The sequence below is a fragment of the Sparus aurata genome, chromosome 4, assembly GCF_900880675.1.
Source record: "Sparus aurata chromosome 4, fSpaAur1.1, whole genome shotgun sequence".
NCBI classification, from domain to species: domain Eukaryota; kingdom Metazoa; phylum Chordata; class Actinopteri; order Spariformes; family Sparidae; genus Sparus; species Sparus aurata.
Genome location: NC_044190.1, coordinates 7,914,780 through 7,933,934, shown reverse-complemented (window position 1 = coordinate 7,933,934; position 19,155 = coordinate 7,914,780). Strand labels below are relative to the sequence as shown.

The 19,155-nt window shown below is 39.6% G+C and overlaps 1 protein-coding gene across 2 annotated transcripts in view; it reads left to right on the top strand.

Moving 5' to 3' along the window:
• The window catches only part of map2k5 (mitogen-activated protein kinase kinase 5), a 62,392-nt gene that overhangs the window by 13,778 nt on the left and 29,459 nt on the right, over nt 1-19,155 (top strand). For both annotated transcript variants that reach the window (XM_030414800.1, XM_030414801.1), the window contains exons 9-17: nt 6,862-6,901; nt 7,050-7,118; nt 7,602-7,683; nt 8,538-8,599; nt 10,660-10,708; nt 10,819-10,892; nt 13,520-13,570; nt 13,702-13,773; nt 16,279-16,308. In XM_030414800.1, the coding sequence (XP_030270660.1) occupies nt 6,862-6,901; nt 7,050-7,118; nt 7,602-7,683; nt 8,538-8,599; nt 10,660-10,708; nt 10,819-10,892; nt 13,520-13,570; nt 13,702-13,773; nt 16,279-16,308 (529 nt within the window). The remainder of the gene's footprint in view (nt 1-6,861; nt 6,902-7,049; nt 7,119-7,601; nt 7,684-8,537; nt 8,600-10,659; nt 10,709-10,818; nt 10,893-13,519; nt 13,571-13,701; nt 13,774-16,278; nt 16,309-19,155) is intronic.

Sequence of the window (19,155 nt, the reverse complement as noted above, 5' to 3'; positions counted from 1 at the left end):
AGTAAATTTCCCATCTTGCAAGTCTTTTTTTATTTTATTTTCATCCCTTTCTTTCAAACCACCTTTTTATGACTTTGAGATAGTTTCATTAAGAGTCAATCCCTCATAATTGGAGGAGTATAAGTTTCCTGATAAGTTGTCACTAGAAATGGTTACACTGCAATGGGGAAGGCCAATATTGCAAGCCCAACAACTTCTCAGTCAATTTAACCCAGTGAAAAATCCATATGCTTTGGGGCTGAAATTTTTATGGTTGGGAGAAGATAAACACATACAGCTTCAATAAACTGACCAAAAAAACAGCCTTGTTGTTGATGCTATTAGTTAGTGAGCAGAGGTGCCCAAAAATACTTTAACAGCTTGAAGATGTAACCTTTTTTGAAGCATACTTTATACCATTTTTATACTACAAACTAATTGTAAGGAGCTACTTTATTTGCATCTTCATCCTTCTGAAAACGTCCCAGTTGAAGTCAGCAGTTCGCCACCCTGCTGAGGATAGCTAGGGTGATTACTTTCCATCTTTCCATCAGATTATTTTTCTCAAATGTCAAGGATGCCTCTAAGTCATTGTCAAAGCTGCTAATAAGTCCCCCACACCCTACAACTGGACTTTTGCTTCCCAAACTACCGCAGCTGCATCCTTGGCTGGCTTGTTGGTCCCTCTCTGCTGAGTCAGAAGCTTAGTAAGCACCAAACCTACGCAGTCTCCTCTTCTGCAAAAGTTTTGACTGACTACTCTGACACCATGTACTCACCCAATCTCCAACATGTCACTAGAGAGGTCAGCTCTATGGTAAATGGTCTGCATTTTTATAGCGCTTTTCCAGTCTAACAACAGCTCAAAGCGCTGTACAATACATGCCACTTTCACCCATTCACACACACATTCATACACTGATGATGGAGGCTGCCATGCAAGGAACAATTTGGGGTTCAGTATCTTGCTCAAGGACACCTTCACATGCAACTAGGGGGAGCCGGGATTCGAACTGTTGACCTTCCGATCACTAGATGACCCACTCTACCCACTGAGCCACAGCCAATGATGAACTAAAGTCCTTCTGAATAGAGCCGTCAACCAGGTATTGTTCACCTACCATTCAATGCAGCTGAAGAACAAATAGAATGGTTGGCTGCTCAGCCACCTCATCAACCTAAGTGTATCCACATTTTAATTGCTAATATAGCAACATAGTTACTGCAAGTGTAGTAACTTGAGGTTTTGCATTGACATATACACAAACATACAATCGTGTACAAGCATAAAATTCCAGATCTCCCCTGGCTACTCCGCACTGCCTGTTCACATCGCAAACACACCTGCACTTAATACAGGACTCTGTTTGACTGCGTTCTCTTCCGAACCCTGGAGTTTGCAGACTATTGGTGATAAGATACTTAGAGAACAACTTCAATTTTCACCTTTTGCCATGAAAAATAAATTAATGTTATCTGTTAGTCATTATTTGTTTTTGTGCTATTGTAAAGTGTTCCGAGCATCCTGACCTTATATTACTAGTCATTATAGCTAAATTAAACTCAAAATTGTGATTTTGTTACGAAATCAGTGTTAATTGTGTTTGTGGCCTTGACATCAGCTCCCAGGAATTTTCATTAGTAACTGTTAATTGCTTCCCTGTTCTGTAATTTTAATTATTTTCTCACAGTAAGAAAAAGGAAATATTTACTGCAGCTCTTCACTCGTTGCATCTTGTAACAGTTCAGCTGAATTTTTCACTTAAACAGTTAGAATCAAAGAAGTAAAACTTCTCCAAAGTCATCTTCTTTTCTCTGTGAATATCTCATCACGAGTATTCACTGTCATAAGTAGATAAACATATTTTAAGACTAAAACAGGGATACAGTAAATACATCTGAATTATACAGTCTGTCTTCACAAAACCCTCAAGGTGGGATTTTCTTAACGGTCTGAACAGGAAGCTGAGATTATCCAATCAGGTGCATAAACAGATGATAACATGAAGAGTCTTAGTTGCAACAATCCCCTTAATCTACTGTCCATCTCAATCAACCCAACCTTTTTCTTTCTGTGCAGAGAGAAAATAAAATGGCGTCACGTGAAAACAGTTTAATCTATTTGTCTTGTTTTGTCAGCTGTATTTACAGTAGAATTCTTTGAATAAAAGAGCCAGAAATACCTCCAGATTACATTGCTGTCGTATACCAGTTATTCTTAAGTGAAATAGGAGCGTTTTCGCCATCAATGCACTTTGTTTTTGTTCTTTATGTTCAGTACATGAGCTGTTTGGTTATAACTACAGCAATCAAGTTTTCAAGCCGAAGAAAGATGGTTCAGCTGCTAATGCATTAATAAAAGTAAACAATTTTTCCCTACAATTTGGTTTATATTTCTGCAGCTGTGGCCATTCATTCTATTACATGTATTCATCTAATTAACTGCTGAGATCTTGGATGGAAACTGGGCACGAAACTCTGAGTCAGACAAAATAAAGTATGTAAGCTGCTGCTGACTAGCCACTTTCATGATGTGTCAGATAGTGTTATGTCAGTTGATATCTATAGCACACAACAGGGCGCCACACAGACACAAGTAGTAGTGAAAAAAGACCCTGTAAAGAAATAAGTAGAAGTGTTTTGATGCATCCTGGTCCTCCGATATGTGTTGCCTGCATATTGGTATTTAAAAATATTTATGATGTGTTTAAATTAGCATATTATTTATATTAGTCAGCCATAGCAATCAAAATGTTTCTGTATCAAGTAGGAAATTAGAATAAAAAACAAAAAACTGTATGCATACTCACTGAGGGCCTGGACCGGTTTCTCGCTTGCTTAGAACCAATTCTGTGTCCTCTTCAGCCTCTCCCCCTTGGTCCAGCTTATATTAGGCTTATCACGTGTGAAAGCACTATCACTGCCCACCTTTTAACCTCTTAGCCCATTTATGACCCAGAACCATTTAGACTCAATTGGATGTTACCAACACCTCAGCTCTCCATAGCCACATTGTGACCTAACCATCCATCAATGTCGGCCTTTGTTTTTTATTACACACTCTCTCAGAGGTCCATCTTGTCCACCAATCTAACTGACTCTATGGCTTATAAATACAATAACAAGGACACAAAGGCTATTCCCGTGACTCATGGATCAAGAAGTGCAATTAAAACAGGCACATTTGCCTGACTGTGACTGTGGTGACATCTACTTAGACACCACAGCTGTTCCTTTAGACTCACGGCCCAATTTCTCCATTGATTTTGTTTTTTCACCACATTGATTAGACTGCATTTTGAAGGGCTGAGCCTGTTTGGTTAATTGGTGGTAACCTTGTATTTTGTTCCCAGACATTTTCAGATTGGGTCTAAAACCAGTAGAACAGGATCGCAGTTTGCTAATATATGAGTTTCAGACAGTCAAGACAAATTATTTAGGAGCTTGAAAAAGAATAATCTGAAGCCTTTGTAAGTGAAGTTTTTTTTGTTTTGTTTTTCACACAAAGTCTTGAAAAGCTATCATAAAGTGTTTTGCAGCCTTAAGGTAAATGGTCATGAAATAATTGTGTATGAAATGGTTGAATCTTCGGTATCCGCTGGGGTTTAGTGTGACCCAATGATGTTCCAATTAATCCTAAATGGGACATTGTGTAAACTGTGAAACCTAAATTACAGACATGCATGAAAAAAATCAGCAAGTATACGAAGAACTTGCTATAGGTGTCGCAATGCATGTGAGTTTTTTTAGCACGTCTACATCTGCATGTGTAAATTTTTGCTCTTCTTAGATTCCTTTGCTGTAGTTAGCACAATGTGCTGTATTAAACAAATATAGTGCTACCTAGCTGATGGTCTGTACACCAATGATTCCCAATGTTTTCCTTAAGGGACTTCTCTGTCATCTCTGAGTAAACTAAACAACAAACAACTCCCAGTACAGAAAGACTGTAAAACTGCATAGGTAGCTGCAATTCTTGTGAAATAAATAATTACTTTGAATTTTGTACAGACATGAGTTTATTAATGACGATTTTATGTTTAACAATCTAATTCTTTTTTGTGACAAGTTCAGTTTTTATCTCCACCGGCGCTTGGTCGTTACTCTATTATGTCTTCAGTTGTTTTAACTGCATACTTTTTCTTAAGCAGGAAGAGACTGCTCTGCAGAAAAAAAGCTTTGTGAAAATAACTGATGACCCTTATCCTGTGAGAAGTATATATCTAAAAAATAATAATCATAATAATGATAATAAAAATAATAGTAATTAAATAATTTATAGTTTATTTTTGTTTTCTTGACACAAATGACTTAAACACTAAGATATAGAACTTTTAATATTTTAAAAGGTAAGTTGTCTTGCAACCTTCGAAGCCTCGTGACTGCCAGTGAATTTTTTGCAAGCACTAATACAGTAGGGGCCGGGACCCCCAGGTTGAGAACCATTGCTATACACCATCTCATTAAAACAACGTTTGACTTTACTTGGAAAAGAGAAAAGTTAATGTTTGACCCTGTTGCAGAAAAAAGCAAATCATTAGTTGTGCTGCTGTAATTTCTTTCCCAGCTACAAGAGGCCTGCTCTTGAAAGTAATGTCATTTATGAAATTAAATAATACAGATGTTCACTTTTCGTGCATGGTAAAGTATATAAAAAACTTTCATCTATGACATTTGGATATTTAATAAGTCAGTTTTGTGTGTGAGAGTTGATGTTTAGGCTTCTGTCTGTCTGTGTCAGTTAGGAGACCTATTACAGACGTATCAGGTGAGAGAGTCAGGGAGAGAGAAAGGCTGCCCGTCATCCATGTGGCAGTGTAAAAGTACCACGTTAGCCCTGATCCAGGACAGGAGGCCAGTCTCTCTAACCAACAGCCCCAACTTCAGAGACACAGGGAGAGGCCCTATGAATACTGCATGATGGAGCTTTTATTACAGAGCGAGCTGGAGTGTAAATAAGATCCAGGCAATGGGGCACGTTTACTGGGGTCAGATCAGGGGGAAGTGGTGGGGGGTGGCTATGTAACCTTGTCCCCATGTCTCCCACTGTCACAGGCCTGTCATTGTAACTCATACAGGGATGGTCGGCCCTGAGGTGGTCAAGGACACTCTGAGGATAAAGCTTTAACCAAGCAGTAGTCACACCATGTCTCCATCTTAAAACCTGCCCTCAAAACACATTTGTTCAAACTTACGGATTACTTAATCTTGTATCTAACTTGGATAGTTAACTTGGATCCAGTTAATGTGGGTCTGTAGTGCTTATAAGGCAGGGATATTACCTGTTAGTTCTCATAAAAACACATGATAGAAACCACCCTGTAAAAAAGTCCTTTATATTGATGACGTCAGTGTCCCAAATTATTAAATGAACTCAGAAAAGGATTATAGATGTGAGACTTTGCAAGAAGGTACATACTGAAAAATTATGAACTCTCAGATAAAACTTCTATGGGTCCGGTATGTCTTTCAGCTAATTGATAACTACGACTTGTTGAGCATGGTGAAGACTAGTTTTAATCCCTTTCAGGCCGCCTTACACATGAAACCTACCCGTCAGTATTTAACATGTCTACCCCTGCGATCTTGACTCAATTAACGTCTTAATCTTAATTAAGAGGCAGCAGTCATGCTTAACTGATATTGATTGTAGCTTAAAGGAAGACCAAGACATCAAAATGGAAACAAGGCCATCAGCCTTATGTGCAGAGAGCTATAGAGAAAAGACGACTTTTAAGATCAAGAACACTTAATAAAACTCTTGAAGCAAAAAGAAGTAACACGGTCCAGTTAAGTCAAAAGAAGATTTACGCTTTGCTACCATTACATATTTATACATTCCTCTTGGCCGTCATAAGGCTTGAGACAAATTTGGGTAAGTTGGACATGTTACAGATGTGGACATAGCTTATACTTCAACTTTTGTGATAATGCGACATGTAAGATTAAAGGAACGAAGGATAATAATTGGATCGGAAATGAATGAGGATTCGAATTGGTGTGATCACTTTTTGTCCTTTAATTGAACAGTCTTTAGTTTTCTTTTTGAATTCAGCTGTGATGAGACTGTTCGTAAAGTTCTTTAAACTACAGCTCACATATAACTTGGCCTAGCTACAGTCAGACACTAGTCTTTGTATACCTGACATGGCACTAATAGGTGCCATTAATTAAAGGCCTGAGCCAGTTTTTAGGTGTCTGGCCGAAGAGCAACACGATACTCCAATCTAAGACGCATTAATCACACCTTGCACCATACACATTCTCTCTGGAAGACCCACTGACAGGTGAGCAGCCAGGTATCGCATTCACTAAGGCTGCTTGCAAGCTAACCAGACTGTGTGACGTCCACTGCCCCCACCTCATCCCTGTCACCTGACAGCTGTTGGACAGTATTCGTCCTTGAGGATTGTATGTTGAGAGGTCCTGAGGTATTGTCACCGGTGCCGTAAACTAACCTTCAAGGGCTGTAACTAAAGCCGATGTTTGGCATTAAGGAGTTTGATAATTAAATCATTACGGGGCCCGTCTGTGACTGCTGCTTTACTTGCAACTCAAAACTCTGTCTGGAACAACGAGTAATAGGGCTGACTGGATCTGGTTTTGGGTGGTGACCTCTGACCTCTAACCGAAATGTTATTGTTAATGTTATAATATTATTAACATATCGGAACTGTGACATATATTTTTGGAGTATGTGTAATAAGTGTAATGGGACTTTACATTTTCAAGGGGAAAACAAAGGCTATGATCAGAGCTCCTCACTGGGCAGAAAACTAGTCTTCAATAAAAGGTTAAAGTTTAAAAAATTGAAACACAGAAACATACTAAATTAAAGTAACTGCTTTCATCAGCTTTCTTTCATATCATCTCCTGTTTTAGAGCGTACCATCGTCTTGGCAAGCGAGTTTTAGCTGTCAAGGTAAGAAGAACTACTTCTGTTTTGTTGATAGAACGTACTTTTTGATAAATTACCCTCGATAAGGGCCAATCCCATCCGAACATCTACAGAACTTGTTTGTTTTGTATTGATGGAAGGCTCTACTTTATTCCTCCATGTTTGATTACAGGTCATTCCCCTGGACATCACAGTGGAACTACAGAAACAGATCATGTCAGAATTAGAAATCCTCTACAAGGTTAGTTGACTGATTTTATCTGTTAGTCTTTGCCAAAACATTTTCTCCTCTCCCCACTGAATGTTGCTGTCCAACCAGACCTGCACCACACATAAACCACAAGTCTCTTGACTAAGAAGCATCATCTATCACCACCGCTCTTACAATGTAAGCCAAGGATCAGTGGTATATGGACACACATGCAACATGTACATGGATTAGGCATGAATGCATTTATTGATCAACGCTTTTGCTGAACTATCACACTGTAAAAATCAGAAATAAGTTTCTTTCCAAACAGTTGACAGACTTCAAACTGATCCCCCGATAGACCCCGATACAATTCAGTGCTGCAGGCGCAATTTCTCTCTCAGAGTCCCGATCACATGATCTCTTTTCACTCGACTTTCTGATTAGGATAATGTATAAATTCTTATTTTGTATGATAAATAATTATTTTGGCATGCGGTTTTATAATTACATTTTCTTTTCTCTTGATTACAGTGTGATTCACCCTACATCATCACTTTCTTCAGTGCCTTTTTTGTAGAAAACAGGATATCCATATGCACAGAATTTATGGATGGTGAGTTTCTCTGCGGTTGAAGCCAACTAGTAAATCTTTTTTTTTTTTCTTTGCTAGCCACAGAAGAGACTTTGGGGAACTGTCCTCTGTCTCTCTACTGTGTATCCATTTACACTTCTGCAGATCAACAGAACGTCTTATTGCTGTGAGCTGCTTAGCATGCCTGTGTGCTAAAAGCTACAAGGGTGTGATAAATCTTGACTTAAGTGCATTTGTAGGTGCGTTTGTATATGCGTGTCTGGACTGGTGTGAGATGGGGGACTGTGTATGTTTGAAGGTGTGTGTGTTTGTTCGAGTGTGTTTTAATGTTGTGATTCCCCTGTTTCACACATTTGGCAGCTTGTCAACAGAGCCTGTCTAACCTCTCAGCACTCTTCATGAAAACTTTTCCTCGACTGGCCATTTCAAGTTGTACTGATTGCGAATAAGAGGTTAAAACATCATCATGTTTACATGGACGATATGTCATCATTCCGATTGAAATAATTCTGATTGGGGATTTCGGGTCAACTATTTACATTGGATGTGATTAACCCAGTCTGGTGTTTAGATGCAACAACATGTTTAATCTGAACAGCTGTGTGTAATAGCGCTAACTGATGTTACTTCAGGAGTTCCATTTCCTGGTGGATAATTTATCTCTCTTGTGCGTATTTGAATTAAAAACAAACTCCCTGTAGTAGACTGGTTCACATTACAGAAGAAGCCCCCATCTTTGTTAGTTGGAGAAACATACGTCAGTATGCATTCACGTCAAGACGGTGGGCATGTGTAAAAGAAAGTTTATATGTTTATATGCAACATTTTTATTCTGTTTGAGGTTTTAAATTGATTGAATAATTTGTCTTTCACAGGAGGTTCTCTGGACGTGTACAAAAGAATTCCGGAGCACGTGCTGGGGAGGATCGCAGTGGCAGTAAGTTTCCTCATGAGTTTGACCATTGAGTGAACTGCATTTGAATCGAAGGGTGTATTTTGGAGTTTTTATAAACATTTATTTAAATGTTCATCTGTGTAGTGTAGAGTGTGTTGATTGTGAACATCCATGTATGCCTGGCAGTCACAGATTTCAGCGTAGCCTCTTATTTGTTTGTTGGATACAGAACAGGTCGGTAGAGACAACTCATTTTATTAATGAAATAAAAGAAAAAGGAACCACAGGTGTGAATTTTTCAATTAGCTTCTGTTTGGTGAAGTGGTGGACAAAGTCAGTGTTGTTTTCCCCTTATCCTCCAGTCTCTGACTCTCCCTTTCTCCCTCCCTTTCTGCTCTAGTTAAAACTAGCATTTTGATAGAAATGGCCTTGGTGTTGATAAATACATGTCTCTTTTCCACACTCATTATCCTCTCCACCTTGTCTTTTCTATCTCCCCCCTTTAACTTTGTCCATAATCAAACAATGACAGCTATTTAGTCAGTGTTAATTCTAATTCACAGCCGTCCCTCCTTTCTGCTGTCACAGTTGTTAATTATCACAGAAGGAGAAGCACCCAAAAGGGTGTGAGTGAAGCCGTACACTGCAGTTGTTTGACTCACAACACAACCTTTTGAGACAGCAGGACATCAGAGAGCCTTTGTGCTTCTTTAATTTATCTCAGAGGTTGCCGTTCATCAGAGATGGATGACAGGAGGCTAGAGGCTAGAATCAGCTCTCGACTCCCATAAATGATAAAATCATCACAAAGCAGTAATACACATTGGGAGATGACTATACTTACAAAAAAATCTAATGATTCCATGGCTGTTGTATGAATCTAGCCAGGCAGACAGAGTCATATGTGAGAGCTGTAAATACAATGTTTCCAAGGAGTTGAAGCATAGAGGTGTCCTTTCTACATCTGTAACCAACTCAATTCATTTCTTTAATCCTGAATGAGCTACATCTCGGTACTGAGGTCCTCCCTAATTACTTGGCTCCTCACTCAATCCTGCAGAGAAAGGTCCTATGAAGAAAACATTTTCTTGTTTGCTTGTGTCTGCCGTCTTATTCATGGGGCAACACAGTTTTAAGGTTCTTTCCCAAAACAAAAAACACAATAGAATAGAACCCAGTACAAATCCACACTGTTAATCATCCATGAAAATGAGGTTTAAAGATCGGCCAGATTCTCCTTTCCAGTGTACAATTTCTCAAGAAGGCTGAGCACTGTGAAAACACACTCTAGTCATCAATCATGAAACAGGCAGTATACAGTTAAAAGACAGCACAGCAGTATCCAAATCTTTTCTAATATTTCGGGTTGAATCTTCCACCCCTTTTTTACCTCTTAGTTTGTATTCAGACCAAATCAGTCATTGTGGCGATTAGTGCAGGATTCTTCGACAGTGTGGGAGGACACAACTAGATGTGGTGTCATTTTTCATTGTTTGTTGTGCACGTGTCTTATTTCAGCCTGTATGACAGTATTTGTTTGACCGTCACACCAATTGTGTCATGTCAGCCATCGCCTATAAGAAACTACAATAAACCTTCCTTACAATAATTAAGTGGTAGGATATATTTATTTCATTTAACAAACCTAGTACAACTGGCTTGAATAACAATGCTGTTGACCAGCCGGTCTGATGGCCAGACTTTGGGTTATGTCCTTTCAAAAGTCAATTCTGTTACACCTTTTCACTGCAGGGCTGCTGCACTCACACGCAAAATAGAAAGGAAACAGCCTGATTTTGTCTGAATGAACCCGTCTGGCCATTGGTTAGCTTCTGTGGCATTAGTTGTTGCAATGTCCAGCACTGTTGGAACTATCAAGCCCTTAGTCGGGTCCCTTACAAGCTTACTGACCGCCTCAGTGACGTGTGCCATGCCAGCCAGGTTGTGAGGTATGAACAGGGTTATTATCATTATTTCTCTATGCAGGAGTCTAGTTTTATATAGTTAAACTTGAGATTAGTGAATTCATTATCAGCCATATGTGCTGGATAATCCTTGAATGATATCTGAATTATTATTTTCTCTCTCATCTGTATCTCTAGGTAGTCAAAGGGCTGACATATCTTTGGAGCCTGAAGATACTTCACAGAGGTGAGTAAGGTTGAGCATGGGCTCTGTGTTATTAGAAAAAAAAAAGAGTTTAGAAAGACGAGCCACAGAGTGCTGATGTTGCAGTTCTATCAAGCAGTTTGTCTCCGCAGATGTCAAGCCTTCCAATATGCTGGTGAACACCCGGGGACAAGTCAAGCTCTGTGACTTTGGTGTCAGCACGCAGGTACACTGATTTGTTTGTGTGAGCATGAGAGAGAGAGAGAGGGAGAGAGGGAGAGGGAGAGAGAGAGAGAGAGAGAGAGAGGGAGGGAGGGAGAGGGAGAGAGAGAGAGAGAAACAATTGTCTATAGCTGCATCACCACAGGCTGGTGCAATCTGTGTGTGCGTGTCTGCATGCATATGGTCAACCTGTCAATCACTGCATTCATTTTCAACTCAAAACATCAGTGGGGTCCCAAGGGTCTTTCTCTCACATTAACTCCCCCCCACCTCCATTGTTCTGCAGCCTCCAAAAAATCACTTGTTATAATTATGACCCACACACACAACAGCAAAGCCTCATTGATATGTATTCAGTAGATGTGGGAGAGCGTGGGTGGCAGACAATAGCCTCGTCATTGTGTGTGTGTGTGTGTCAGAGTGTACGCGTGCGCACGTGTGTACGCGTGCGCACGTGTGTGCGCGTGTGTGTTTGTGTGTGCGCATGTGTGGTGCCTGTGTGTGTGTCCCTGTCTGTTTTTAATGTAATCATCAGGGACAGACCTTCAGCGTTTCCCCAAACATCAACCCTGAGGACTCTGTCTCCCTTTTCAACACACACACACACACACACACACACACACATTCGTGCTGTGGCAAATTGTTATTCATTTTTAACCTCCACTTCCTTGGAAGCTCCAAGGTGATTTTTACTCCCTGTATGTGTAACAGCATTGATTTGTCCTTTGCTTTTTTTACTCTATTTTTCTGTTTATCTCTCTGTCAGACATATAAGCTCGCCCTCCCCCTCTCACTGTGGGGCATGCTTAAAAAAAAAAAAAGCAGCCATAAGGGAACAGACACTCATTATCACAGTCCTGTCATTGATGGCATGTGCCATTGTATCTACACACACACACACACACACACACACACACACATACTCACTCACCAATGTCTCCTTGTCTTACTCCTGTTCCCCTGTGCGTGGTTGAGAGCAGCCCAAAATATCAACCTGACATGTCAATAGATTTAGATAATGTAAGTTCAGTCCGGCACCTGTCTTTTTTTATTCCCTAAAATGGGACAATGAAGTAATGACTCCTAAAAGTTATTTATACAGGCTAAGGTTTGTTCTTTCTTCTGTTTTATAAACCACAAGTCTTTTAAACAGCAACATTACCTTCGCCCCCCAGCATTTGTGATTACATTTGTTTTTCATCCTTTGGCTAGTTACCTCACTTTTCACAGTTAGCTTTTTACATGTTAACAGTAGTTACCATTTATTTTAGTAAATGGTGTTTTTAAGGTGATCATTTTGCTTGTCATCTCACTTGCAGGGTTGGCCTGTCAGCTAGCCCAGCTGGCTGCTAGAGTGAGGAAAAGCGTCATTTAGTTTATGAGCCGTGAGGTTTGAACTTTAATGCATAGTTTTGCAAGACAGTGTACACAAGTGGGCAATGTCTACCTATCTGGCATATGACAATGTCCATGGTCAAACACTGTGATGGATGATGACATCATTTCTTGGGATGGGGGGTTTCGACTGTGGTTCTAACCCACGTATCTCCCCCAGCTGTCTTCCAACGCCACCAACAGACACACGGCTTTATTGTGCTCTCTGGCGTGGAGTCTTTTCAATCACAATGTTACAATGGTACAGGGCTCTATAGTTGACTGTCCTCCATCAGCCCAACTCTATGTTTCACTATAATTTCAGGAGCTCTTCCAGGCACCTGTTGCAGTTTAAAAAAAAAAACAACAAAAAAAAACATAGCAACCATGAGCTTAGGTCTTAAAATCATCAAAACATTTGTGCTACTCTCAATATTTAATCAAGCTAACGGTTATCTAAGACACTAAGGTGATAATCAAAATGATCAAAAACACTAAATACAAGTAGAGATGCTTAATAGTTTAAACATCATGTACAATGTTAACTGGAAGGTGAAGCTGCTGACTTAAAGCGAAACTCTTGCCAAAGTTTTTTTTTGTGAATGTTCCCAGGTCAATCCTCCATAGAAAAGCATAATTAAGACGAAAGAGGCACTTTTAAGATTTACCGTATTTTTGTTTTCGGTCAAACTTATTTTCGGGGAGTGCTACGGGCACTTTTACGATAGCATCAAAATCTGTTTTTAAAACACTAAGAAGGCTCAATACAACATGAAACTTTGCTCGTAGTATCACCAGGGTCTCTACACATGAACACGAGCATTGAGAACATTGTTTGTGTACACAGAGTTTACTAAAAAGAAAGTTTTTTAACTACTCACGTTAGCACTAACTTGTTCCGCTCACTGCCGTCCTGCCAGCTGACAGGTATCGATTTCCGAATGCGATGTAACATGGAGGTGAGTTATTTCATTCCCATAGTTTGACCCGAAAACACGTTTAATCTTAAAAGTGCCTCTTTCATCATAATTATGCTTTTACACAAAGGTTTGACACGGGTACATTCACAACAAAAGCCTAGGTTGCGTTTTGGCGAGAGTTTCGCTATAAGGATGAAAAAGCACCGCTATCACGAAAGTTGGAGACGATGTGCAGTACGTAAAATAGAAATACCTCACACTGGATCGAGAATTAGTCAGTTAAAAAGTATTGATATGCTGCATAATTATTTTGTTATCCACTGATGATTTATTGCAGTTGGTGAACTCTATTGCCAAAACCTATGTGGGGACTAACGCATACATGGCGGTGAGTGAATATTTTATGATCAGTCTCATGTCAATCCATTGAAGTTTAACGAGTGAAGTTATGATTTAGCACAGGACACAGAGCTTCTAACTTGCTGCTTATAGCTTTTGTTGTTGCTTTTTGCTCTTCAGCCAGAAAGGATATCAGGAGAACAGTATGGTATCCACGCAGATGTCTGGAGTGTGGGAATCTCTTTCATGGAGGTATGAAGGTGTTTTAATGGCTACTGCTACACCAGGCATTCGTACACAGAAAGAAGTGTGGGAGCTTTGTGGAGAGGAAGTGGTCCATTCATTAAAAACCAAAAAATGATGAAGTAATTACACAATAACAGACACTTCAAATTATCGTTACTTCTTGACTGATCTGCATAAGATGCAAATGTATCCAAGCACATGTGCATCAATATCCCTGTTCATCTTTCCCAATAGGGTTAATCGACCATTTGACTGACACCCTGCGCTTTCAAATAACATTTTAATTTCAGTATTACACTTCCCTGGCCTCTTGTCCTCCCACTGACATTATTGATTATTCATCTGTTTCTGTCTACAGCTCTCCCTCTGCAGTATAACAAATGATTTGGGTTTCTGCCTTGCCTTTGTACGTCAATAATGTTTCATATCATCACAATTATAACAGTAATGGATGACTTGGCTATGTCAAAATTATTGACATGATCTTTGTGTGACAAAGATGGAGCTTTATAGCAGCAGACCCCCTGGCCCTGTTCTCTGTATCTCTGGCTGTGGATGTGTGCATTAAGCTAAATTAAATGGCTTGATGTCGCACTCAATTTGGATTGATCTTTAGCCTACTAGTTGGTCTATTTATGTTCAAGAAAAGACCCTGAGCATTTTGACGTTTTAATAATGTAATGTTGCCAATAAGCTGCCCTTGACCAAGATGAAAAATGCCCACCCCAAGTGAATTGCCAAATGTCAGGGAGAGCTGTCACCCAACCCCCCAGCAAAAAAATAACACACATACACACACACAAGCATCACATACAACCGTCCTACAATCCTCTCCTTCTCTTTATCTCCCCATTTTGTTCTCCACAGGTGGTAATCGAGGGGGGGTTATTAACTAATAGCTGATGTTGTTTGATGAGGAAGTGTTATCTGCAGGAGGCCCCTAAGCTTACCTCAAAGACAGAAAGTCTCAAGTTCTGCACGCTTCAGCGGCTTTAGCAGCATTTTCTCTGTGTCTACACTTGAATTCCATGCCATTCAAACACTGGGAATGAAAAGATTAATTTATCTTAATATATATACATTAATACAGATGGATCCATGGATACTTTATCATGAGTGCCTGTGTAGTCCAATGTAGTTCAATCCAACAGCCATGCTAGAATTTCCACCTTTGTGAGACATGTTCTTGTGTTTGCTGAACTCTGAGGTCCCATCAGCTAATGTGTTGTTAACACTGTATATATACTGTACACACACGTACACATTATCTGTTAGGGAGGTGGGTACAATATTTGGCACAACCTAAAATATAAAGTTTAGTCATCAATTTTCAGTTCAATGGATTTATGGATGGATTTACAGTTGGGGTCAAAAGTTTACATCCACTTGTAAAGAAACTGTATATCATGGCAGTCTTCAGTTCCAATGATTTCTACAGCTCTCATGTTTCTGTGATGGAATGAGTGGAACACAAACTAATTTGTCACAAAAAACATTTTTGAGGTTTTACTTCAAATCATCATTTATTATACGTCTTCTGAAAATGTGACCAAATCTGCTGGCTCAAAAAATATACATACAAAAACTTGAACAATCAATTTTGGTGATTATATAAAGTTGTGTGAATCAAATTATTAAATTGAACAAGTCAGGAAAGTCACCTGGAGCCATTTTAAAGCAGTTACAGGTCCCAAGATCAACTGTGCAAACAACTGTTTGTAAGTATAGAGTGCATGGCACAGCTGGATCACTGCCATGATCAGGAAGAAAACTACTACTACAACTATCACCTGCTGCTGAGAGAAAACCCTGTGGTCACATGAAACAAAAATGTAGTTGTTTGGCCACAAAGAGCAGCAGTATGTTTTGAAGAGAGAAGGTGGGAACTTTAGCCCCAAGAACACCTCACCTGCTGTTAGGCATCGTGGTGGATGTATCATGCAGTAGGGCTGTTTTGCTGCCAGCTTATCTGCGGCTCTTAATAAAGTCATGGGAATAATTAAGAAGGAGTATTGGCTCCAAATTATTCAAGGAAACCTAAAATCATCAGCCAGAAGTTTGGCTCTTGGGTGCAGTTGGATGTTCCAACAGGACAATGAACCCAAAAATCACATCAAAAGTGGTAAAGGAATGGCTAGTGGCTACAACCGAGGTTTTGGAGTGGTCTTCCCAAGTCCTGACTTGAACCCCATCGAGAATATGTGGATTGTGCTGAAGAAACACGTCAATGCCAGGAAGCCAAAACATTTTGTTGAAATTCACCGGTTCTGTCCAGAGGAGTGGTTAAAAATGGTATTATGTATATGTATATTTGAACCAGCAGATTTGGTCACATTTTCAGGAACAAAAGTTCTGACTGCGACTGTATGTGCTGTTTGATTTCTGTGTGTAGATATAGTCATAGACTCAGTAATGACTCAGTCTTTTACAGCATTTTTAGATGTTTCAAACTTCTAAAGAAGATTCTAAGAATATCCTGTCACATTGATTATTACTTTCTTCTTTACACAGTTGGCGCTCGGCATGTTCCCCTATCCACAGGTGAGAATCTTAACAGTTTTTAATTTGTATTTGAGACTAAATGTATAAAGAGCTGATTTGTGTAAACCAATTTTGGCTGCAATGATTCCTCTTTCAAAATGTCCTCACAAATAAAGTGTTTGCATTTTATTTTCAAATCGGTTTTTGTAAAAAGAAAAAAAAAAGATAACATTTTAAACAGATTTTTAAACAAGTCATTATTTTAATCATTTCCAACAACCTGATAATTGAACAGATACAGCCAGTGTCACTGACTTCTTGCTGATTGTCTCGTTTGCTTATGTAGGTCATATAGAGGCATCAGCATGAAATTTAAACCAGTTCATGACCAGTTACCCCAAGCTCATTGTATACATTTCAAAATTCTCTCCAGTAAATGTTTTTAATGAAAAGATTTTGTGACAATTCCCAACCTCAGATTTGATCAAATGATTGTGATGATGATGATGATAAAAATGCTCAGAGGCACCAATTGAATACAAGGCCCTGAATTAGACCAAGATGTCCGTTGACCTCAGAATATAATTTTCTGTCTGTTACTTTCTAGATTAGAAGCTCAGTGTTGATTTTAATTGTGTAACTCTACTGTTTGGGTTCATTTTTTTCCCCTCATTACACTAAGTTAAAATCCTGCTCAAATGTAATTGCCGACCACAGTAGTGACTTCCCAATCCCATCAAGTCTTAATTAGCCCTTTAAGATGGGTTTATCTCACTAATCCCAAACTGAGCAATCTAAATCTGGTTACCTCAGGTTACCTCCTGGCCACCCGCCTACACGAAATGTGAGGGAGCAGATCTTCTCTGACAAAGAGTTGCTCTTTTGAACTATGAAACTTATCCTTCATCAGTTTAATGAATCTTCATTGAAAAAAGAAGTAGACTGTGATGAAACCCCTACACTTTCTGCCTTTGACTGCCATAGTGACTGCCTCCTTCAGTATGGCAACAATCCTTCCTGGAAAAGATTGAACCAATTGACAAAACATTGAGTGCGATTACATGCGCACTGGTGTCCTGGTTGTGATCCTGGTTTCAGGAACCTGGATACGACCATATGCTGTTTTTTTTTAAGAATTCTCAGTGTGCCACCAGCAGTAGTCCTGAAGAAACCAGGATCCTGCTGCATGTTGACAGCTTATCGAGGTTTTTGAATATTCCTTCTTGGTGCAAAACAGTGTGACTGAGTGACAGCTACAGGCAAATGATCAAAGACCTGGATACTGATATGATCATGTGTACTGAGAGATGAAGACCAATTTTTTCATGTTCCATTTAAACCTGAAATCTGAAAAACTGAGCATCTATGCAGTGTTGTGGCTGTTGGTGTCAGTTACCTCAGTTTGAAGATGTTGCATTAATGTGATCTATTTTGTGCGGTTAGAAACTTAAATGTGTTCTTACCAGAATTCATTTGTCATCTAGTTGTATATTTCTACGGTGAACAGCCATCTGTGAGATAGACTACGGTTGTGATGTAGTGATTCACTTATTAAGGTGTTTTTAAGGTGTTAATGTCACACGATGTGTGGAATGAGTATGACTTCAGCCTTGGGCATGTCTGATTTTAGAGTGTTCCTTCCTTCATTTAATGTTTCCATTATCATGTTAATCGGCAGTCTATTATTTCCCAGATTTAATCTACCGTCATTGATATGAATGGGATAGACAAAATATTAGAAACATCTCAGTTTATGGTTCAGGCTCTCCACAGTCACGCAGCCTTCGTAATCTCAGCGTTAATTTTCCCCTAACTCCATATGGTACTGCAGACAGTTCACCTGCAGGCTGTAGCAGAGTGGTGTGGCGAGAGTGTTCGGATCCAGCTCGTGAGGCGCAGCTAGCCAAAGTCCTCGGGCCTAAGCTGTCATTTTTGCAGACGCTGGCACAGCTGTCTGTGCAAAACCCCCTGCTACACTTCACAGAGAACATTTTAGTACAGACTGAGGGAAAAGTTGGATAAGACGAGAGAGAGCAGGAGAGAGAGACTGGAAAAGAATCCGTGCCATCAGAGTTTACTCTGCAGACTAGTTGAACATCCAGGATAAGTTGTTAAAGCTGAATTTGGCTTTGAGGCACTTTTGAAAAGCCACATTTTAGCATTGTTTGGAGTCTTTTGTTCAGTCTTTATAAGTGTGCTTGCCAGTTGCTTTCATTTGTGGATGTTGAGTTGATTCAATATCTCTCAATCATTCATTGTGTGTGTGTGTGTGTGTGTGTGTGTGTGTGTGTGTGTGTGTGTGTGTGTGTGTGTGTGTGTGTGTGTGTTAGTGTGCGTGTGTGTGTTTGTACGCACACACATTGGAGTCATCACCTCATGTTTGTCATGATTAGAGATGGTCTCTTTAATTCCTCTTCACCACATGTCGGGATTCATTTGCGTCCTTTGTCAGGAGTTAATGGAGTTTTTGCACGGCTCGCTCTGAAAGTCTTTGAAGACACCAGACCTGATGTGATGTGTATACAGCCGCCAGCACTATTGCTACTGATTGATTTGTTGTGTTTTTGTTTGCTCAGTGCTTGTTTTTGTTGTTTGTCATATTTTCTCAAATTTGAATGAATTTCTGGTTGAAATATCATGTCAGTTTTCTGTGTGTATATTTCAGGAACTTCCCTTACACATCACTGCGTCCATCTAACACAGCAGAGATGCTTCACTTTTTTTTTTGGGGGGGGGGGTCAAATAAGATGGAAAGGAAATGATTTTGCAGTGTTTTGTACTGTAATGATTTATAAGATGTTATATTTATTCTTGATATTCATCACCAATCATACATCTTAGCTGAGCAGTATTGAATCTTTTGGCAAAGGGTGGATGGTTGTCAGTTCAAATGAGATCAGAGAAGAG